Raw genomic sequence first — 24787 nt, forward strand, 5'->3', positions numbered from 1 at the left:
TTGACGAGACCAGTGTGTTAACCCTGCCCGGTTAACCATTGTTTCATCACCCGCCTATAAATAGGAGACTTGGGTCTTAGTTGTAAGTAGTTGCTTGGTTGTCTCTGAGGAGGAGCTCTGTTCATTTCTCCTTGGAACTTTGTAATTGCACATCTTTGAATGAGAATGGAAGCTTTAAACGTTGATCTCGTTGTTGATTCTACTTCTACACTGTATATGGATTCCGCACTTCTACAGTGATCGATCCGACCTGAGTTGTTCAATCTAGAACCGAACCAACCGGTCCTCACACGTCTCTTTGGTGAAAAACCCGTTTTCACACCGGCTCTCAACTAGAGATCCGGATGAGGTCTTACTTTTTTAGCTTAAAGAGATCGATGTGACAGACTGACGGAAGGAGAGTGCGTCGTCTCGGTTGCGGATGGCGTCGTGTGTAGCGCGAGTGACATGGAGGATCGTGGTGGAGCTTTGTTCCTCGATTAAATAGTGAGGATTTCATCATCACTAAGTAGTTAATCAATCATGAAACTATTAACTGTTATCTTTTATTCACTCTAATCTTCGATTTTTTTCTTGATTTGAAGGGCTGGATTCAACGAATAGGAACAAGAAGGGTCAAAAGTCAACAGTTGGGATGTGTATGGTTTCAAATGCTCCTTCGGCATATAACCATTTCCAGGTATTCGACCTAATGCCTCAATTAACTTACATATTGAAAGTTTGCTAAAAAGGAAATGGGAACTGTTTACAAATTTATATTATTTTGATAAACTTTTGTTTTCCTTAATAAACTATGTTAGGAAATTTAGGCATGCAAAATACACTTTCACCTGTTTTCTTTCTAAGCTAACTTTATAGATGAACACATACATCTATAACTTTTTTCTAATTAACGAGGTGTTTGGGATTCCTTATTTTCCACCTCCTTTTAACTTATTAACTTTTATAAGTTAATAAGTTAGGTTCATAGTGTTTGGCAAATGAATAAGTCCTTCTATAATAACTTATAACTTGTATAGGAAATAAGCAATTTTGAGAAATTAGGATTTGTAACTTCTCAAGAAGAAAAAGGACTTTTGGGGTATATTTTACCATTACACCCCTGCTGCCTCCAACAATATTTAACCCAATCATCGACAATATTTATCATCCAACATTTCACAGAATTATTATATAACTCTTTAGTTGAATAATTTTAATACTAGCACATGCCTAAAAGAGGTTGAAAGCCATCCATGATTTTGCAAATGCTGTTGTTAAACCATTTCACAGAATTATTATATAACTCGATGAATTACGTTTAGTCGTCTATGTTTTCCTAAATATCGAACAAAGACCATACGCGTAGGTAGCTTATGTTGTAAGTGGTATTTTATCAGCTATGTTTGTTTGTTTACAAAATTAACGATCAAATATTTTACATGTGTGGTTATCACTTGAACAAAGATTTTAAAAAGATGTCCTTTTTGGTCATTTTACATAAATAAGCTAACCCAAACACTTTTTTAGAAACTCTTTTTCAAAAAATTATAAGTTAATAAGTTTTTTTAACAAAAAGTCTTTGTCAACTTAAATAAGCTAACCCAAACATACCCGATAAAAAGTAAAATATAAATTGGTTTACCATCACATGGGTGGCCGATTAGGACACACTCTCCACCCTTACTATAAACTAAAACATAGAAATTTTTTATGATTTTGTTATCATAATTATTACCACTTAGAGTTTGCCTCCATTACAAGATTGTTACTAATTTGTTTCCAAATGATAGCGTAATGTTGTTGCTTACGATGAAAGGCAACATCCTAACCTTGAGAAATGTGTTCTTAAAGATGCCTTACTCGAATTTTCATCACAGTGTTCTCGATCTTTCTTTCTTGACACACACAAACTATTGCTTGCATACAAGTAGGGGTGTTTTTCGGGTTTTTTAATCGGGTTTCGGGTTTTTCGGTTCGGGTTTCTTGGGTTTTCAAAACTAAATATTTAACCCGATAACCAAACCTTTCTAGGTTCGGTTTCTTCGGTGTTCGGGTTAAATGGTTTGGGTTAGAACGGGTTGGGTTACATCGGATTTTGGGTTAGAAAATGAACTAGGTTAACAAATAAATACAACCTTCTAAAATTTAAAATATCAATATTAGTTATTAGCGAACACTACAAAAATAATTTTATAAAACAACTCTTCTATAGTAATTTAATATAGATTATAAATTGTAAAATGCATCCTGTCTTTTAATTAGAAACAAATTATTAATTGTAACATGTTTAATTCCATACATTATATATTATATTTAGTTTTTCAATCATCATTTCGAATGTAACTGTATAGTTATTAAATAAGTTTTCCTTAAATCATTTTGGGTTTTTCGAGTTAAACCGTTTACCCTTTATTCAACCCGTTAACCAATCCATAGAACTATATTCGGGTTCGGGTTTACAGTTATTAGGTTACTAGTTCTTCGGGTTTTGTCTACTTCGGGTTCGGGTGACTTCGATTTCGGTTTGGGTTTCGGGTTTCGGTTAAAAAAGACAGCCCTACATACAAGCCATTAACCTTTTTCATGAAGGCATCAACCACTAAAATTCTTGATAAGATGAAATAAACGAGCCCTCCAAAAACCGAATTCTAAAAACTTATTAGAGCTACCAAGTCAGATTAAACCACAAATCTTCTATTTTTATATACATTTCAGTAATACCTTTTTTATCACTTAGTGGTTGTTTTACACTAATTAGTGTTCATCTTTTTTGTTAGCTTACACAGTTGTGCGCTTATGCTATTATCCAATACCCGTCCGGTGTACGGGTATTAAACTAGTTTGGGAATGAAAAGAATACCTATAAAATTACCATTCGGACAGAAAAGAACATAAGAAGATTCACAACAGGTTTGGTACAAACTTGGTCTTAGGGGGGACGGGGCGCCCCGTTTTCATCCATCCACCACGCATTGGTTACCGTGGAACACTGCCGCCGATGGTTTTTTTCATGCGTGAATCCGACAACGTGTGGCCACTATCACGCTTGAAGAAGTTGCATAATGTGTGAGGGAAATTGTTGGGTTGTGAGGGAAATTTTTGGGTGTGGTGAGTGTAACACCCCGTGTTTTCGAAAGTCAAAGTCAAGATTGACTCCTTTGACCGTAGTTAGCCTATTTTATGTTTATGTTTACGTTAGTTGTATTATGTGGAGTAATTAATCGAATTAATCGAAGTTTATTTATCAATGCGAACCGCTTTACGATTGTGAATAGTAGGAAGTAACAATGCGATAAAGCCAACTAATCAGTAATCGAGCTAATCTAATCATCATCAAACTCGAAACTCGAATTACGCGAATTTTGTGTTAATATACGTATGTGTGCCGTATGTGTTATTTGTGCGTGCCTACTTAATGTTACGTGTGGTAATCAATCGAAACTCGAATCAAAATCGAATCACGATAATTAGTGGAGAAGAGATAGCGCGAGATATAGATGATTGTATGTTAGATATAGTGGTTGGGATTAAAAGTAATTTGAATAGGAAACTCTATCGTATTCGCATCGTCCTCAATCGAAATCGAAATATCAAGAATCATCGCATCGAACACTCGAATCGTGTAGCTGAACGATCAGGCTACCAGCCGATCGAACAGCCAGCCGATCGGACTGCTGTCCGATCGGACAGGCTGTCCGATCGAGATGCCTGGCCGATCGGCCAGCCCTTTCCTCTTTAGGCAGCCTATAAATACCCCTGTCATTGTCACACTTACCACTTTTGGAGACCTCTGACCTACCAGCTCGTGCTCTCATCCTTTTCTCAGATTTCTCTCGATTCCGGTAAGATTTCATCCTAAATCTTGTACTTCCTGATCTATACACACTCTTACACCTTTCTATCTTTCAAATCTTAACTTTTAACCGTGAAATCATCAAGATTCAAGTGTTCTAGGGTGATGTCATCATGGTGTTCTTGTAGAACTTCATGTTTTGGCTTCAATCCACCAAGAATCACCTGAATCTAGCCGATTTCCACATAAACAAACAAGGATCTTTCATAGATCTAAACATTTACACGGTGAAAAGGATTGAAAGATGGTTTTCCAACTTTCTTTCAACTCTTTTACACTCAATGCCTTCAAAACCGATAGAAACGAAGCTTGTGTCGACTTACTAATCATCCTAGTAGTGTGCGGTACAAGGTTCGGATTCTATCCACGAGGTTCACTGATTTCGAGTTAAACGTTAAACCCCGTTCCGAACCGTTCACCGGCCGGATTTGGGTGATTCCTGTCCGAGCAGGAGGAACAAGTAAGGACGAGGGTTCTATGGTTTGACTTGTTGTCAAAACACTTCGATATAACGACAAACAATCAGAATAGCCAAGTGTTAGACGAACAGGCTGATCAGGTCAGAATGCTGACCGATCGGACTGCTGTCCGAACGGACAGCCAGCCGATCGGACAGTCAGCCGATCGACCAGGCCAGCCGATCGGCTAGCACATGGCCCCACACTTGAACAACTTATTGAAGTAGAGTATTGAACGAACTGATGTTCGATCGGACCACTGTCCGATTGGATTACTCTTCGGATCATGAGATACTATGCTTCAACACTTAGTCGATTTTCAACATGTTTAACGCGTTTGGAGTGCCACCTGATCGAACAGCCGTCCGATCAGGTGACACCCTGCCGAGAACTTGTTTGCTGAAGTACCTAACCGATCGGGCAGCCGGCCGAACGGACAACTGTTCGATCGATCGACCTGAAAGGTAGAGATACTTCAATGTTTTCAAATGCTACAACAAAAACTTCAAAAGTCAAGCCATCGTACACAAACACATCCTTCATAAAGGAAGAAACAACCCACTCGAACAGCCATCCGATCGGCCTACCGACCGACCCGACAGCTGTCCGAACGGACAGTCAACCTAACGGTCAGCCGTCCGATTGGACTACCGTCCGATCGATCAGCTGTCCGACCCCCAACACTTGTTTCCATTTTACGCGTTGCTTATCGTTATACTATCGAACTATTCAGGCTAACCCTACTCTCAAGTGCTCCCTTCAATCCATCAATCACTGTGAGTATACTCGATCCCTTTTTGCTTTCAGCACTTTTGGGTGTTACTGATGTGGAAAAAGTAGTTCAACTAATTAACCTAAAATTACCCTAAATTTAGATTCAAGTAATAAAACTCTAGACTCTTTAACCTGACTAAACTACTCACCGGCAAGTATACCGGTCGACTCTAGCACAGAAAAGTAAGTCCGGATATCGAACCCACAAGGACTCTAATGAATTACGTTAACGACTCTATTTAGACTAGACACTGACACGATTAAACAATTGTTGTGTTTTAAGGGGGGTTTTTACTAAAATCCTAAAATTGCAATTAAAATGAAATTAAACTATATTACGAATGAAGACTAGGGTTTTAATTCAGATGAGATTAAGGACTACCTAGACTTGAATCCAGTTTAACTATGAATGGACTTCTAACGGTATTATTGTTGTATGGAGCCGGGATCGTAAAATACTAAACCTTCAGGTATTTCAATGCTAAGACTTCCCGACCCTTCTCAGGAAGAAACCTAGGAAACCCTACAAGGCTGTTATGAATACCGACTGTTAGACTTCCTCTCAGTCCTCTAACGACTCTAAAAGTGCCCTAATACGACTATCAACCTCTCAGCGCGACAATCTAAGGGAATTCTAGGTTCTGACTTGGTTTACTAGACACAAATGCAATTAGGGAACTAAAGTCGACTTCTCTCAAAATCTAATTTAGCTATATACTGCACTGAGACCTAATAACTAACTCGAGCCTCTCAGCGACAAGTTAAGCAGAATATTTACTTCTAATTATATTTTAATTACTGTTAATAAGGCTATCGGCCGATTTACCCAAAGATCACCCGAACCCACAAAGATGCAAATGATCAACACAGATTTATTATGTGAAAGACATCCACCAAAATCTATGTGAAAAAGTAAACAATCCACAATCAAAAGTAAATACGCACACGCACCAAATCAGAAAATATAGAACACTTTATTTTCAGAAATCAATCCATAATCAATCAATAAAAACCGTTAAAAGATCCAAACATAAGTCAAACTATCATCTTGTCTAGGTAGTATTTAGGGTTTAGCCAAGAAACATGATGTCTAAAATAAACGAAGCAAGTTCAAAACAAGAATTCATCGGAAAGTATCGAAAACACGAAATTAAAGAACACCGGGAGATAAAACCCGAACAATCTTCACTTTCACGATCCAAGCTTTAACCGAATGATTCCCACAAGCTAAAGCACTCCAAAATACTCAAAATCACCTTCAAAATTCGCCCTAGGGTTTCTTGATTCGTAATTAGAGAGTTGTGTTAAGTTTCTTGGAAAATCATCATCAAAACCCTAGCTAGAGAACACTTTTCCGGAAAATCAAGGCCCTCGCGTGAAGCCAAGGGGGTGTCGCGTCACGCGGCGCCTCCTTGCCTGATTTTTATTATTTTTTATTCAGCTTCGAGTTCCAGCTTCTTCGACGCGCGTACGAATCCCGGTTTTCTTCTAAACTGCTCGGTTTTACTCGTTTTTCATCACTTTAAGCTACGGGACCTGAATCAAAGCTTAACGTCAGCAGTATCGAAGTTCTAACCTAAACTAGACTCTAAACGACTGAAAACTGACCAAAATATACACTATAAACATATGTACTTTACAGTACATCAAACATCCCCTCACTTACTCTTTTTTCGTCCTCGAAAAAGAATTATGCAACGGAATCATAGACAAATATTCACTTGGGTCGAAAATTATAGGTATAATTAATTAAAACCAAGGCTTGCGTTAGCTGCGATTGCGAATATACTTTGTCCACTTTAAACCCGAACCCAATCCTAAGCCCTTATCATGTGATTTTAATTTAAGTGCGGTCAATCCACCTAGGGTCTCACACTAGAATCAACAGTCCACCTACTCCCGCCTCAAGCTTATAGGACTAAAAGAACGATCATTTGACCAATTCCCAACCGTCTTATATCAAAACCAAGAGAGTTTACAATCAAATTTTTTTCTTTCTCCATTTTTTTTCGCTTTTCTTTTTTTTTTCTTTCGTGAGTCTAGACGGTGCTTTCCCTAGCCAAGAGGCAATCCGGCTGTAGGGTCGCTATCCCCAACCACAGATTACTTAGGTTTCGGTACTTATTTATTTATTTTTTCTTTTTAGCACGGTCGATTTCACACACCCTAGAGGTAATTCGGCTATAGAGTCGCTATCCCCAACCCAAACTACATAGGAATGCATTACTTTCATTTAGTTTCTAGCTCACTTTTTTATTCTATTTTTTTCTGATCACAAACTCTAACGGTTTTAACTTATAACAGTGCCCCTTATACTATTATTGGCGGTTTTAGTTTCCCATATCTCCCAGGCGAAAACCCACTAGCAGACCGACAATTAATGTATATTAGCTCAAAGGGACTTAAAACCAAACCCGGGCCTATCCACATATCCCTAACTAGACGCAAGCTCGATTTATTTAAATCTCATATTATTATTATTCGAACCCGAGCAAAAAATTTTCTTTTCTATCATTTTCCGTTCAAAAATGCAAACTTCTTTTTTATTCGAAAGACATTTTTTCTGATTTTTTCAATTTTTTAATTTTTTTGTATTTTTTTAATAATAAAGACTCGATTATTTACATGTATTCCCATCCCCACACTTAGAGATTGCATTGTCCCTAATGCAAGAACGAAAACACGACTCGACACTACCTAAAAACTACTAGACTACTAATGAACTACTAAATAACTAGACGACGAAATAAATAAAAGTACAACAACAACAAAAAGGAAAACGACTTAACTGATATGTGAGAATGTCAAAGTGCCTGTCGTTTCCACATGAGCCCTCCAATACCGAACGTGCTCAACAAACAATACCAAACTCTCTCACACGCGAACGGAAAGCGGCTCCAAATCATCAACCTAAAGCATAAATACCATACCAAACATACCACTACCACGTGTCTAACATACCATCATCCGAAATTCAAACAGAAAATAAAATATATGTCCTACGGATACAACCACATCGAACTACTGAAACATCATAAATAAAATAAAACATGAAAGGATATATATGCTGCTGCAGTCTGCTACATCACTCCTCCTCTGAATCTTCCTCCATCTGCTGGGTCCCGAACCTCCAGCCTGCTGCCACCCGAACTGACCACTATACGCATAACAACTTTAACCCCCCCACTGGTCATACCCTGGATACTGACCATAAACATATGGGGTCTGCTGCTCGCCTCCATAAACTGGTGGAGGTAATAGTCCCGCAAAGGGTGGAGGTATCTGTGGACCTAGTGACATACCCGACATCATGTACCTGAGCATATCGTCCTGTCGGTGGTGGCTCTGCATGGTCCACTGGTGGTCAACCCGCATCCTATCTTCAATCTGAGCAAACCTCTGCTGTGTGTAGTCAAGAGCAGCCTCAGGAGTGAACGGGTCAGGTCTCGGCTGTCTAACTGGCTACTGTGGCGGTGGAACTGCACGCCTCTGTCGAGGTGCCGGCTGTCGTTGCGGAGGAGCACCAACCTCGAAGTTCCACTCTGGCGGGTCCGAATGTGTAAGAATACATGCCAATCGTAAATCCGCCACATCCCAACGAACCGTTGGCATACCCTCATGCATCTGCTCAAGCTTGTATTTTGTAAGGGCCCGAATATTCCTTGCCAACCGAGCTATGTAAGGCCCAAGATCCATTACGGCCCATTTTCCTCCCCGACGAGGCCTATTGCACGACCATGCAAAGAAGCTTGCCAAGTTCCAATTTCGCTTTTCAACCATACACATCAACGCGAAAATATCTAACCAATTCGCTTTATTCTCGCCCGACTTCCTCGCTACCACCGTCGTCGCCAATGCCTTCAAAATATAACTATATATTGGATCACGAACCGATGTGATGAGGTTCGTTTGAGCGAACGGCTGAGACGCAATTGTATCCCAAAATCTTTCCAAGTCCACCGAATTCAAACACTTCGGCCGAGGGTGATTGTACACACCCCTTAACCCATTCACAAATTCATCCGTCTCCACTTCTTCCGGTGTGTAAAAACCCAGAGCTACTCCAAACTGAGCCATATTCATTTCATAAAGATTTCTACCCAATGAGAACGATACCGCATCCTTTTCAGCAAAAGTACCCTCTTTGTGACGGAAGGTACAATGAAACTCAATTGTAAGTTCGGTATACTGCGGCCCATCACAATAATCCATTGCCGCTCTCAACCTCGGCCCCAATAGTTCTGCCACACGCTCACTCGCTCCCATGCCTTGTAACCACTCCCAATCAATTACACGATGCTCCAATGTCTGAGTTACCACATACTTTTTGAGCTTTACCCTCTCTTCAGTAGCCTCTTCAAAATCCAATACCGGGTGATCGACCAACCTCTCAATTCAGGAATACACCCTCCTATCGTTTCCGCGATACTTGATCTTCCTTTTTCTTGGGTTTGACGACGAACCTTCACCCGACATGTTCTGCAAAACAAGAAAGATTTGACAAGATAAACAATGCAGACTGTTAGTAATCACAAGCTATTTTTGGTATTTTTAATTTTTTTAATTTTTTTTAAGAAATAGCCGTATAGCATTTCATTCGCGGCTAATTTCGAAAACATGGGCTACCGTTTACAAAAGCTTAAGTTACACATCATTCTACCCGAATGGAGATTGAGTACGGGCAAAATGTTGTGAACTTGTACGTGCATATAAGTAAACCCGACACTAGACTCGAAATACTACTCTAAAGAAACTACTAGACTCAATGACTCGAACGAAATAAGACTCAATGTACACTACCTCCTCCCGGCACTTTAATTGTCCTCAATTAAGCATAAGTGCCAAAATATCCCCACACTTGAGGCGAAACACGTGAGAGTTTGACTTTTTAAACCTTAAAGCAACGTTGGTGGCAACAAAATCCGTTTAGAAAACTAATCACATTTGCAAAAATCAGTTCAAAACCTATTTTTTTTAGCAAAAATTCATTAGTGATAGCCAAACAAACCCGTAAAGCTTAAACATGTTGTCTAGTTGGCCAAACATATCCCACACGTCTCAAACAACCTCAAGCAAACCAACCCGAACCATCCGCAAGCCCCATTGTATGTAAACATCCCAAACATGACCACCCGCATACCACTAACATGTCTAAAGCTCAAAAATCCTAACTTTATCAACCTACACAAACCCTAGATCTAAGACATGACTGACCCAACACTACAATTAAGCAATAAAGTTACCTACTAGCGAGAAATCACAGAAATCATACCTTGGATTCGGATTTAGCAAGAAAAATGAAGTCTTGAACTTGTGGTGCACGAATTTGTCCAAAAACGCGAAAATGGAGCGCGAATTCGGGTGAAATTGATGGTTAAGATTGTGGGGAATGTGATTGTGGTGATTTAGGAAAAAGAACGGAGTGATTTGGTGGAAAAACGAGTGATTTATGGTGATTTTAGTGAATTTCGCGATTAGGGTTTTGGAAAAGGGGAAAGCAAAGCATTGCAGCTAACAGGTTCACGTTAAAAGCTTTAATTCGGTCAAAGGGGGCCTCCCGTAACGCTAAGGCTCAGGGGGGGGGCCTCGCGTTACGCGGCGGGTCTCATTTTATTTGTTTTTGAACGTTTAGTGTCACACCCCAACCGATGGCGGAATCATCGGGGCGCGACACTGAGCGAAACAGATTGTTCAGAAGTTTCCATAACAACTATTTATATAATCCAGTTAAAGATACGTCCCATACCATATCCCGAATAAACAAACATGTCATTACAGATAATCATCCAAACAAGAAATACTGTTCCGACAACTCAGATTCAATTATTATTACAGACAATTGTTTATTATTTCTAGACTCCCTAGCCTCGATTTCATCACCACGCACCTAAGCATCCTAGCAACTTAAGCACCTGTCACATACGTTAAAATAAAGTCAATACATAAAATGTAAAGGTGAGCATACAAGTTTGATAATAGCATATAGGGTTCGAATAGTTTACGCATAACCAACACGTACACAGAGGAAAACGAAGCATGTTAATTATCGACATGGACCTATCGATACCAATGACTGCGGGTTGACCGTCTGAGACGGTTCGCAATACATGATTACCACCGTAATCCATGCAAGTAATTGTTGTCCTTAACAACCCCCGTGTGAACGGGTGCTGAGTCCAAACTATAGTACTACGTCGTTAAGGCAGGTAGACAACATTCCACGTGTAAACACAATCAACAAGCATTCATTAAGTCACATAATACATGCATATTGGTTGGCGTTCAAATAGTTTGTGTAGTGTGATCGTTTATGTTTTGATATAAGCAACGTATGTAACACCCAAAAGTGCTAAAAGCAAAAAGGGATCGAGTATACTCATAGTGATTGATTATGGATTGAAGGGAGCGCTGAGAGTAGGGTTAGCCTGAATAGTTTGATAGTACAACAATGAGTAACGTGGAAATGCAAACAAATGCGGATGGATCGAATAGGCTGGTCGATCGAACGGCAGGTTCGATCGAACGGTCTGTTCGATCGGCTGGTGTATCCGATTGGACAGTCCTGTTCGATCGACCGGTAGGCTCGATCGGCGGGGCCATTCGAGTGGATTGTTTCTTCCTCTGGTGTGTTTGTGTTTGAGGATTTGAACTTTTGAAGTTTTCGTGGTAGTATATGAGAACACAAAAATGTCCTTACCTTTCAGGTCGATCGATCAAACGGTCCGTTCGATCGGCCGGCTTAATCGATCGGCTAGGAACCTTAGAGTGATTCTGAGCAGAATGTCGCTCGATCGAACAGTCTGTTCGATCGGCTGGCATTCCCTACTACGAACGAGTTGTGAAAACGATTAAGTGTTGAAGCATAGTATCTCATGATCCGAAGAGTAATGTTTACCAATCGAGTAGCGTATTCGATCGAACATCACTTCGTCAATAGCATACTTCATAAAATTCGAAGAGTGTGGGGCCATGTGCTAGCCGATCGGCTGGCCCGGTCGATCGGCTGGCATGTCCGATCGGCTGGGCTGTTCGAACAGCCTAGCCGTTCGGCCAGCAAGTCTGATCTGGTCGGCCTTTCGTCTATCACTTGGCTGTTTAATTACTTGTCGTCATATCGAGGTAGTTTTGATAACGAGTTGAACTATGATATTCTCCGTTCCTTCTTGTTTCCTTGGCTCGGACAAGAATCACCCAAGTCCGGCCGGTGAACGGTTCGGAACGTCGATTAGAGTTTAACCCGGAATCGGTGAACCTAGTATATAGAATCCGAACCTTGAACCTCTTAACTGTTAGAATGATTAGTTAACCAGTTCAAGCTCCGTTTCTACCGGTTTTAAGGTTTCGAGTGTAAAAGGTTGAAGAATGTTGGAAATTATCCATAAAAATGTTAAGATTCTTTGTAAGTCTTAGTTTGTTTATGTGGAAATCGGTCAGATCTAAGCTATTCATGGTGGAATGAGGTCAAAGTTTGGTGTTCTTGAAGAACACTATGATGACATCACCCAAGAACTCTTAGATCTTGATGATTTCGCGGTTAGAAATCGAGTTTTGAAAGATAGAAAGATGTAGAATCATACAATGATAAAAAACGTACAAGAATTAGATTGAAAACTTACCGGAGTTGAGAGAAACTGAGAAAAGGTGAAGAATAGGAGCTGGCCGGTCAGAACTTTCCAAAAGTGGAAATGAAGACAAGGACAACCCTATTTATAGGCTTCCAAAAGGGGAAAGTGGAAGCCGATCGGCCAGGAGCTCCGATCGAATGGGCTGCTCGATCGGCTGGTAAGATGCTAGCCGATCGGCTGGCCTGTTCGATCAGGATGCCTCCCGTTCGATTCCGCGACACACTTTGAGTATTTTGTGATGATTTTCGACGTTTCGATTTCGATGGACGATGATACGAATACGATAGAGTTCCTAGTCAAATTACTTTCAGTCCCAATCACTATATCTAACATACAATCTTCCACAAGTCACGTTTCAATGTCGGTTTCGATTGAGTTCTATTGCTTTTCGAGTTTCAATTTGATTTTCGATTGATTCACTTGAATACCACACCAAACATATAAGTAAAGCACGCACAAGTAACACATAAAGCACACACACACGTATAACAATACCAGAGTTCACATAATTCGAGTCTCGAGCTTGATTGATGAATCGATTAACTTGATTATTGATTGATTAACTTTATCGCATTGTTACTTCCTACTATTCACAGTCGTAAATCGGTCGCATTGATTAAATATTCGATCATTTCATTTATACAACACTTACTCCACATAATACAAAAGTAAAAAAGAACATTAACAGTCAAAGAAGTCAAAATTGACTTGGACTTTGACTTTAACTTTGACATTTGAAAACACGGGGTGTTACAGCCTCCCCTTGTTTAGGGAATTTCGTCCCGAAATTAGGTCGAAGGCTACACAACGCCGTGATTTACCAATTTGATGCTTCAGATCTATTTATTCAAACAACTCCGGGTACTTGGCCTTAATGTCGCTTTCGAGTTCCCAAGTTAACTCCGCGCCTCGTTTGCCTTCCCATCAGACCATCACGATCGGGATGCGAGAGCGCCTGAGTTGCTTGGTTTGGCGATCCATGATTTCGACAGGCTTTTCCACGAAGTGTAATGTTTCGTTGATCTGAAGATCGTCGAGCGGTACGATTAGATCATGATCAGCAAGGCATTTTCGGAGGTTAGAGACGTGGAAAGTCGGGTGGACGTTACTGAGTTCCTCCGGTAGTTCGAGTCTGTGGGCGACTTTTCCGATTCTTTCCAGAATCCTAAAAGGTCCAACATATCGAGGCACGAGTTTCCCTTTCTTGCCGAATCGGACTACACCCTTCCAAGGTGATACCTTTAGGAGTACGTAGTCACCAACTTCAAATTCAAGGGGCTTGCGTCTTTTATCGGCGTAACTTTTCTGTCTGTTCCGAGCTTTTACCAAATTGTCTCGAATCTGGTGGATTTTGTCAGTCGTTTCTTGTAGAATCTCGGGACCGGTTAGTTGCGAGTGACCGATCTCGTGCCACACAATAGGCGATCGACATATTCTACCATACAAAGCCTCGAAAGGTGCCATTTGGATGCTGGCATGATAGCTGTTATTGTACGAGAATTCCACCAACGGCAGGTGTTTGTTCCAACTACCGCCAAAATCTATGACACACACTCGGAGCATGTCTTCAAGAGTACGGATCGTTCTTTCAGTCTGTCCGTCGGTTTGAGGATGGAATGCAGTACTCAGATTAAGCGACGTACCAATGGCCGCTTGAAACGTTTCCCACAATCGCAAAGTGAACCGAGCATCACGATCTGAAATGATGTCATGAGGCGTACCATGATTACGAATGATTTCGTCGGTGTAGATTGGGGCTAGTCGCTCCACCTTGTAGTCTTCCCGTATTGGCAAAAAGTGGGCTGATTTCGTTAGACGATCGACTATGACCCAAATACTGTCGTGACCTGATGGCGTGGGCGGGAGTTTTTTTATGAAATCCATAGCTATACTCTCCCACTTCCATATAGGTATCGGCGGTTGTTCGAGTAAGCCAGAAGGTCTTTGATGTTCAGCCTTGACTCTTGCACAAGTTAAGCAGTTTCCAACATAGAGAGCGATATCCCGTTTCATGCCCGGCCACCAGTACTTATAACGAAGATCCTGGTACATCTTGTCTGCGCCGGGATGAATAGAATACCGGGATTTGTGGGCTTCGTTCATGATAATCTTTCGCAAATCGGTCCGCTTAGGGATCCAAATTCGATCCAGATAATAGAATATCCCATCTGATTTGCTTATTAACTGAGCTCCATCGTGATAGATCCTCTCTTTCTTCAATGTACGCTCGTTAAAGCAAGCATGTTGGGCTTCGCGAATAAGGGTTTCGAGGTTGTGCTGGGCTTGGATGTTTCGGGTACTGAGCACGTAACTCTTTCTGCTGAGTGCGTCGGCAACCACATTCGCCTTGCCTGGGTGATAACGAATCGCACAGTCGTAATCGTTGAGAAGTTCTACCCATCGGCGTTGACGCATATTAAGCTCTCTCTGATTAAAGATGTGTTGTAAACTCCTGTGATCAGTGTAGATTGTACACCTAGTGCCATACAGGTAGTGTCGCCAAATCTTCAATGCAAAGACAACCGCGCCTAGCTCGAGGTCATGGGTTGTATAGTTCTTCTCGTGGATCTTGAGCTGACGAGATGCGTAGGCTATAACCTTGTCTCGCTGCATGAGAACACAGACGAGACCAAGGTTAGAAGCATCACAGTAGACAATGAAGTTGTCGCTTCCGTCGGGCAGCGTAAGAATTGGAGCGTTGCACAGCATATGCTTGAGGGTTTGGAAGGCAGTCTCTTGTGTGTTTCCCCACACAAAAGGTTTGTCCTTATGAGTAAGAGCGGTAAGTGGCACAGCGATCTTGGAGAATCCTTCAATGAATCGTCGATAATAGCCCGCTAGTCCGAGAAAAGAACGAACTTCGGACGGGTTCTTAGGTGTAATCCAGCTTTTGACAGCTTCAATCTTCGCAGGATCGACATGGATACCCTGACTATTCACGATGTGACCCAGAAACTGAACCTCCTCCAACCAGAATTCGCACTTAGAGAACTTGGCATAGAGTTGGTTCCCCTGAAGTAACTCGAGAACCAAATGTAGATGTTGTGCGTGTTCGGCTTTCGATTTGGAATAAATCAAGACATCGTCGATGAACACGATGAGGAAACGGTCAAGATAAGGCTTACACACGCGATTCATCAGGTCCATAAAAACCGCGGGTGCATTGGTTAGACCAAAGGGCATAACAACAAATTCGTAATGGCCATAATGGATTCGGAAAGCGGTTTTAGGAATGTCTTCCTCTTGAATCCGTAGCTGATGATATCCTGAACGTAGATCGATCTTCGAGAAACATGATGCACCTTGTAGCTGATCAAACAAGTCGTCGATTCTGGGCAAGGGGTATCGGTTCTTGATGGTTAGCTTATTCAATTCTCGATAATCGATGCACATCCGGAACGACCCGTCCTTCTTTTTGACGAAAAGGACTGGCGCGCCCCATGGAGAGGTGCTTGGGTGAACAAAGCCTTTTTCGAGTAATTCCTGGAGTTGGTTCGAGAGTTCGCGCATTTTGGATGGAGCGAGTCGATAAGGGGCTTTGGCAACAGGGTTAGCTCCAGGAATTAGGTTGATGCGGAAGTCGATATCACGACTTGGTGGTAGTCCGGGAAGATCGTCAGGGAACACCTGAGGAAATTCACGAACCACTGGAACGTCTTTGACTTCAACTTTCTTTTTCTTTCCCTTCTCCGCTACTACAATGTTGGCCAGGAAGGCTCGGTATTCCTTGCAGAGATACTTGCTGGCTTGAATACAGGACATGAGCTTGAGACCTTTCGACGCTGTTTCACCGTACACACACAATAGATCACCATTCGCGAGCGAGAATCGAATCATCTTTTCGAAGCACACAACTTCGGCATGGTTTTCACGAAGAAAGTCCATGCCTATTATGACGTCAAAGCTTCCGAGTTGCATTGGAATAAGGTCGATTGGGAAAATGTGATTGTTGAGTTTGAGAGTACAATCACGGAGTACTGAATTAACGGCAATAGTTCTTCCCGTAGCGACTTCGACTTCGAATGACGAGGACAGATAAGAGCGCTTACGACTAAGGAGCTTCTCGAATTCAAATGACACAAAGCAGTTATCAGCTCCAGTATCAAACAAACATGATGCATAAATACCATTCACAAGGAACGTACTATTAACCACGTTGTTATCCGCCTGAGCCTGACGGGCATTGATGTTGAAGGTTCGGGCATGGGCTGCTTGCTGCTGTTGCTGAGGCTGCTGTTGTGGTTGTTGCTGCTGGGGCTCTTGCTTAACCACCCTGTTCGGGCACCTGTTTGCAAAGTGGTTAGGGTCACCACATGCAAAGCAGACTCGAGCATTGACTGCAGGTGCTGGAGCTGCTTGTTGGCCTTGAGGGGCAGGGAGTAGAGCTTGGTTGACAGTAGCTTGAACTGGGCTTGACGGGGACCATAGCGACAGTTCATAGTGAAATGACCGTAAGGGTTGCAGTGAGCGCAGAAACGACAAGCCAGACCCACTGGGTGATGATAAGAGCATGTCGGGCAGAGTGGGTGAGGGCCTGTGTATGCACGCTTTGCTGGCGGTGCATTGATCACTGGAGCTGAGCGAGGGTGCTGTTGCTGTTGAGCTGGTATCGCTTGTAGAGGAGCAGCAGTAGTTGTCACAGCACAGTTCTTGTTGCTGGAACTGTTGTTGTTGTGCTTCTTCTTCCTTCTCGATGACTTGGAGGGTTGAGCAGATGAGTCGGTGGGTGCTGCAGTGGCTTGGTGCAGAGACTTGGTTTGCTTATCCCAGAAACCAGACTTTACCCGCTTGTCATTAATCTCAGCGGCGAGTAGGTAAGTTTCTTCGATCGTTGCTGGCTTGGCGGCGTGAACAAAGTCGGCTACACAGTCGGGTAGAGCTCGAATGTACTTCTTGATGGCTTGATCTGAGGTCTTGAGTTGATCGGGACATATGATGCTAAGCTGCTTGAAGCGAGCGGTGAGAGCAGCGTTGTCTCCATCCTTCTGCTTGATTCCCCAGAACTCGTCCTCCAGCTTTTGGCGTTCATGAGGAGGGCAGAATTCGTCGATCATAATTGCCTTCAACTCCTCCCATGTTAGCTCGTAAGCTGCATCATTTCTGCGCTTGTTTCGTTCGGCCGTCCACCAGTCTAGAGCACGGGACTGGAAGACGCCTGTAGCATTGAGAGTGCGGAGATATTTAGGACATCCGCTCTGGCGCAGAGTGACTTCGACTGAGTCGAACCAGTGAAACATGGCTGTAGGACCATCTTCGCCAGTGAACTCTTTTGGTCCGCATGCTTTAAACTGCTTGATGCTGAAAGCAGCCTTGCTTGAATCCTTAGGGTTTTCAGCTCGGGATTCTTCAGACGTTTTGCTGGCATTTTCATACACCTCACTCACGGCTTTCGCCACTTGCTTGCAGATGATAGCAGCGAGGCGTCGGTCTCTCTTTTCTTGGCGAGTAAGTGGGGTTCGGTGTCCGGACGACGACATGGTCTACATTAGACATCGTCACGAGACTCAACACAACGAAATCGAATCTCACCTCACACGTCTACTATTGTCTAAAGCTTAGAATCACGTCGAAACACATATCACATAAACACTTAAGCACATAACCACAAATGCACGTAAGCACAGAAGCACATAAGCACAGAGTCATGTGAACACAAAAGCACGTAAACATGTAGAGCACAGAAGCACATAGTCATAAAGGCACATACGCATTCAACCACAGAGGTAGTCAGAAAACAGAAACCTATTCTTCAAAGCTCGCGTGTCGTTCGAATGGCATGTCGAATAGTATCGTATTAGCCTAACTTAGTCGTATAGCATAATATAGTATGATATCATCCAGAGTTGCGACAACTGGATATCGAAATTGAGATAGAACAGCAATTGCGAGTCGTGTGTGTCGATTGAAATGATAGCAAAATCGAATAACATCCCAAAATATATAAAAACAGAGGATGCACACATAAACACATAAAAGTCAACGAGTCATCAGAGTACACGGTTGCGGTTCTCAGAATCGAAACACATAAAATTGAAAGATAGATTGTCTGCGGCTACTAGACATCGACTACCCAAGGCAACTCGACTATTCACAGTAGACTTGTCATCATTTTCGACTCTAGAGGTCATGTTTCTGCCTCGATTCTTGGGCATTCCACACGCGTTCCCTAGGTCATACTTGTGAGTTCAGGTCGTTGGAGTCCGTCGAGGCCTTGGTGAGATAAATAAAATCCAGAACAAACTGCCAAGGTTAGGGTTTCACCCCTTGGCTTAGCAATCTCTTCCTTGTTTTAAGAAAATTCAAGGAGAAATTTCGTCAAAATGGGGGTTTCACACCTGTTTTGGTATAATTCTCCTCCTTTGTTGGTGAAAAATAGTGAGATAAGCATGAATAAACGAATAAAATCAACACTAGTCAGGCAATTTGGTCAGTAGTTTGCGGCTTTCACACCTATTCCCAACCAAATCGCTGAACTTTAATTGGAAATTCGGGTGCAATGATAGCGAAGAATTGCAGAATAAGACGCATAAACTAGGTCTGTTGGTTCCTAAATATAGTCTAGGTCTCTAAGACAGCGACCCGGACTAGGTCGTGTCTAACCTAATTCCCTATAGTTATGGCTCTAATACCAATCTGTCACACCCCAACCGATGGCGGAATCATCGGGGCGCGGCACTGAGCGAAACAGATTGTTCAGAAGTTTCATAACAACTATTTATATAATCCAGTTAAAGATACATCCCATACCGTATCCCGAATAAACAAACATGTCATTATAGATAATCATCCAAACAAGAAACACTGTTCCGACAACTCAGATTCAATTATTATTACAGACAATTGTTTATTATTTCTAGACTCCCTAGCCTCGATTTCATCACCACGCACCTAAGCATCCTAGCAACTTAAGCACATGTCACATACGTTAAAATAAAGTAAATACATAAAATGTAAAGGTGAGCATACAAGTTTGATAATAGCATATAGGGTTCGAATAGTTTACGCATAACCAGCACGTACACAGAGGAAAACGAAGCATGTTAATTATCGACATGGACCTATCGATACCAATGATTGCGGGTTGACCGTCCGAGACGGTTCGCAATACATGATTACCACCGTAATCCATGCAAGTAATTGTCCTTAACAACCCCCGCGTGAACGGGTGCTGAGTCCAAACTATAGTACTACGTCGTTAAGGCAGGTAGACAACATTCCACGTGTAAACACAATCAACAAGCATTCATTAAGTCACGTAATACATGCATATTGGTCGGCGTTCAAATAGTTTGTGTAGTGTGATCGTTTGTGTTTTGATATAAGCAACGTATGTAACACCCAAAAGTGCTAAAAGCAAAAAGGGATCGAGTATACTCATAGTGATTGATTATGGATTGAAGGGAGCGCTGAGAGTAGGGTTAGCCTGAATAGTTCGATAGTACAACAATGAGTAACGTGGAAATGCAAACAAATGCGGATGGATTGAATAGGCTGGTCGATCGAACGGCAGGTTCGATCAAACGGTCTGTTCGATCGGCTGGTGTATCCGATTGGACAGTCCTGTTCGATCGGCCGGTAGGATCGATCGGCGGGGCCATTCGAGTGGATTGTTTCTTCCTCTGGTGTATTTGTGTTTGAGGATTTGAACTTTTGAAGTTTTCGTTGTAGTATATGAGAACACAAAAATGTCCTTACCTTTCAGGTCGATCGATCGAACGGTCCGTTCGATCGGCCGGCTTAATCGATCGGCTAGGAACCTTAGAGTGATTCTCAACAGAATATCGCTCGATCGAACAGTCTGTTCGATCGGCTGGCATTCCCTACTACGAACGAGTTGTGAAAACGATTAAGTGTTGAAGCATAGTATCTCATGATCCGAAGAGTAATGTTTACCAATCGAGTAGCGTATTCGATCGAACATCACTTCGTCAATAGCATACTTCATAAAATTCGAAGAGTGTGGGGCCATGTGCTAGCCGATCGGCTGGCCCGGTCGATCGGCTGGCATGTCCGATCGGCTGGGCTGTTCGAACAGCCTAGCCATTCGGCCAGCAAGTCTGATCTGGTCAGCCTTTCGTCTATCACTTGGCTGTTTAATTACTTGTCGTCATATCGAGGTAGTTTTGATAACAAGTTGAACTATGATATTCTCCGTTCCTACTTGTTTCCTTGGCTCGGACAGGAATCACCCAAGTCCGGCCGGTGAACGGTTCGGAACGTCGATTAGAGTTTAACCCGGAATCGGTGAACCTAGTATATAGAATCCGAACCTTGAACCTCTTAACTGTTAGAATGATTAGTTAGCCGGTTCAAGCTCCGTTTCTACCGGTTTTAAGGTTTCGAGTGTAAAAGGTTGAAGAATGTTGGAAATTATCCATAAAATGTTAAGATTCTTTGCAAGTCTTAGTTTGTTTATGTGGAAATCGGTCAGATCTAAGCTATTCATGGTGGAATGAGGTCAAAGTTTTGTGTTCTTGAAGAACACTATGATGACATCACCCAAGAACTCTTAGATCTTGATGATTTCGCGGTTAGAAATCGAGTTTTGAAAGATAGAAAGATGTAGAATCATGCAATGATAAAAAACGTACAAGAATTAGAGTGAAAACTTACCGGAGTTGAGAGAAATCTGAGAAAAGGTGAAGTATAGGAGCTGGCCGGTCAGAACTTTCCAAAAGTGGAAATGAAGACAAGGACAACCCTATTTATAGGCTTCCAAAAGGGGAAAGTGGTAGCCGATCGGCCAGGAGCTCCGATCGAATGGGCTGCTCGATCGGCTGGCAAGATGCTAGCCGATCGGCTGGCCTGTTCGATCAGGATGCCTCCTGTTCGATTCCGTGACACACTTTGAGTATTTTGCGACGATTTTCGACGTTTCGATTTCGATGGACGATGATACGAACACGATAGAGTTCCTAGTTAAATTACTTTCAGTCCCAATCACTATATCTAACATACAATCTTCCACAAGTCACGTTTCGATGTCGGTTTCGATTGAGTTCGATTGCTTTTCGAGTTTCGATTTTATTTTCGATTGATTCACTTGAATACCACACCAAACATATAAGTAAAGCACGCACAAGTAACATATAAAGCACACACACATGTATAACAATACCAGAGTTCACATAATTCGAGTCTCGAGCTTGATTGATGAATCGATTAACTTGATTATTGATTGATTAACTTTATCGCATTGTTACTTCCTACTATTCACAGTCGTAAATCGGTCGCATTGATTAAATATTCGATCATTTCATTTATACAACACTTACTCCACATAATACAAAAGTAAAAAGAACACTAACAGTCAAAGAAGTCAAAATTGACTTGGACTTTGACTTTGACTTTGACATTCGAAAACACGGGGTGTTACATTTAGGCGTCGCGTGACGCTAAGGCCCTTGGCGTCACGCCAAGGGCTGTTTTTCACAAAATGTTCCGAAAAATTTCTTGTTTCATGCCTTAGAAAAATTTTCCACACTTTCCCAAACCATCCAAAACCCACAAAATTTTTTCTAAGTGTCCAAGACACTTACCTAGGACCTCTTTTCTCATGCTTTTTCCATTCCGTAGCGGTGATGAAACCTGCAAAATTCTCAACGACACAAAACAAACAACGAAAAATACGAAAAATTAAGAAATTTACAAACGGTACATACTCTACACACGAAGCTTTTCGCACTCACTGGTCAGTGAAGGTGGGTGGGTCCTCTAGAGGAATTTCTTCCTCTTCGGTGGTATCAATGGGACCTCCCAAGTAATGTTTCAATCTATGACCATTTACCTTCCATACTCCTTTGTCGACTTCGTCGTATAATTCAACCGTGCCGTATGGAAACACTTCTCTCACCACATACGGTCCACTCCATCTCGATTTTAGCTTCCCTGCTATCAATTTCAACCTCGAATTGAACAAAAGCACTTTATCACCTACCTTAAACTCTTTCACGCCTCGCAACCTCCTATCATGCAACGCCTTAGTTTTTTCCTTGATACTCCAAGATCGTTCATAGGCGGCATCCCTCAATGCTTCCAACTCGTGAATTTGGAAGAACCTCCTTCTAGCGGCCTCGGTAAGGTCGAGATTAACGGTTTTCAATGCCCATAAAGCTCTATGCTCTAACTCTACCGGAAGATGGCACGCTTTGCCATACACAATCATAAAGGGTGTTGTTCCTAACGGTGTCTTAAAGGCGGTGCGGAAAGCCCACAAAGCATCGTCAAGCTTTTCCGACCAATCTTTTCTACTTTTACCTACCGTTTTCTCTAGGATTCTCTTCACCCCTCGGTTAGCATTCTCTACTTGGCCACTAGTTTGCGGGTGGTACGCGGTGGAAAGACGATGAGTGACACCGTAGCGTGCAAGTGCCTTTTCCATGGCGGAATTGCAAAAATGCATGCCACGGTTACTTATGATAGCTTTAGGGACTCCGAAACGCGTGAATAACTTTTTGAGGAATCTCACCACCACTCGGGCATCATTGGTGGGCAAAGCTTGAGCTTCGACCCACTTTGAAACGTAATCAATGGCCACGAGGATGTACCTATTTCCACTTGAAGATGGAAAAGGTCCCATGAAGTCAATGCCCCACACGTCAAAGATTTTCAAGACTTGGATGGGATTTTGAGGCATTTCATCCTTGGATGAGATGTTGCCGGTACGTTGGCAACGATCACATGTCCTAACAAACTCTACGGCATCCTTAACTACCGTTGGCCAATAAAACCCACTATCAAATACCTTTTGTGCCGTCACATTTGCTCCATGATGGCCTCCCGTTAAACCCTCGTGCACGTGTCTAAGGATGTCTAAACCATCCTCCTTTGAAACACATCTCCTAAGCACTCGATCTCCCCCTATCCTAAATAGGTACAGGTCGTCCCAAATATACTTCCTAGCCTCCCTAAGAAGCTTTTTCTTTTGTTGAAAAGACATACCCCTCACAAGATCACCGGTCGCTAAATAATTTGCCAAGTCCGAGAACCATGGCAAACCCTCTACCTCGGCACTAACAAAATCTATGGTTTCGTGGGGAAAAGTGTCTCCTATGGAATCCTCACGAACCTCCTCTCTCTTTGGATCCTCTAACCATGACAAGTGGTCGGCGGACACGTTTTCCGCTCCCTTTTTATCCTTAATTTCTATATCGAACTCGGAGAGCAAAAGAATCCATCTAATGAGACGCGGCTTCGCGTCTTTCTTTTGGAATAGAAATCGCAAAGCGGCGTGATCGGTGAACAAGGTGGTTTTGGAAAGCGCGAGATTTAAGCGAAACTTATCAAACGCAAACACTACAGCTAAGAGTTCCTTTTCCGTTGTGGTATAGTTCTCTTGAGCATCATTTAGAGTTTTGCTCGCGTAGTAGATTGGATGAAAGTGTTTATCGACTCTTTGTCCTAGGACCGCACCTACGGCATAATCGCTTGCGTCACACATGAGCTCGAAAGGTAAGCTCCAATTGGGCGAAACAAGTATCGGGGCACTCACGAGTTTCTCCTTCAAGAAGTCAAACGCTTTGATGCACTCCTCATCGAAGATGAAAGGTACATCCTTCTCTAAAAGTCGGGTCTTGGGGCGTGTGATTTTGGAAAAATCCTTTATGAAACGCCTATAAAAGCCCGCATGACCTAGGAAGCTCCTAATAGACTTGACACTAGTAGGTGGAGGCAATCTACTTATGGTATCTATCTTGGCCCTATCCACCTCTATACCCTCTCTCGACACCTTGTGTCCTAAAACTATCCCCTCCGTCACCATAAAGTGACACTTCTCCCAATTCAACATAAGATTTGTCTCTATGCACCTCTTAAGCATCCTATCAATATTTAAAAGACATTGTTCGAAAGTGGTGCCATAAACCGAGAAGTCATCCATGAAGACCTCCATGGAAGTCTCAAGCATGTCTTGGAATATAGCGACCATGCATCTTTGGAAAGTTGCCGGAGTGTTGCATAACCCGAAAGGCATGCAGCAATACACATAAGTGCCGTAAGGGTGTGTGAACGTCGTTTTATCTTGATCCTCCGGGGCGATGGGGATCTGAAAATAACCCGAAAATCCATCGAGAAAACAACAGAATTGTTAACCCGCT

At 42.3% G+C, this 24787-nt stretch overlaps 1 protein-coding gene across 1 annotated transcript; it reads right to left on the bottom strand.

Annotated features, from left to right (window-relative positions):
- Positions 1–22377: 22377 nt before the first annotated feature.
- Positions 22378–23073, bottom strand: LOC118488289. Its single transcript, XM_035985616.1, has one exon. It carries the CDS (start codon positions 23071–23073, stop codon positions 22378–22380), a length of 696 nt encoding a protein of 231 aa, XP_035841509.1.
- Positions 23074–24787: the final 1714 nt, after the last annotated feature.

The sequence above is a fragment of the Helianthus annuus genome, chromosome 16 (genome assembly GCF_002127325.2).
Source record: "Helianthus annuus cultivar XRQ/B chromosome 16, HanXRQr2.0-SUNRISE, whole genome shotgun sequence".
Classification (NCBI taxonomy): Eukaryota; Viridiplantae; Streptophyta; class Magnoliopsida; order Asterales; family Asteraceae; genus Helianthus; species Helianthus annuus.

Excerpts from the sequence above, each read along its gene's own strand:
- LOC118488289 (XM_035985616.1), bottom strand. The coding sequence starts at position 23,073 with ATGGAAAAGGCACTTGCACGCTACGGTGTCACTCATCGTCTTTCCACC.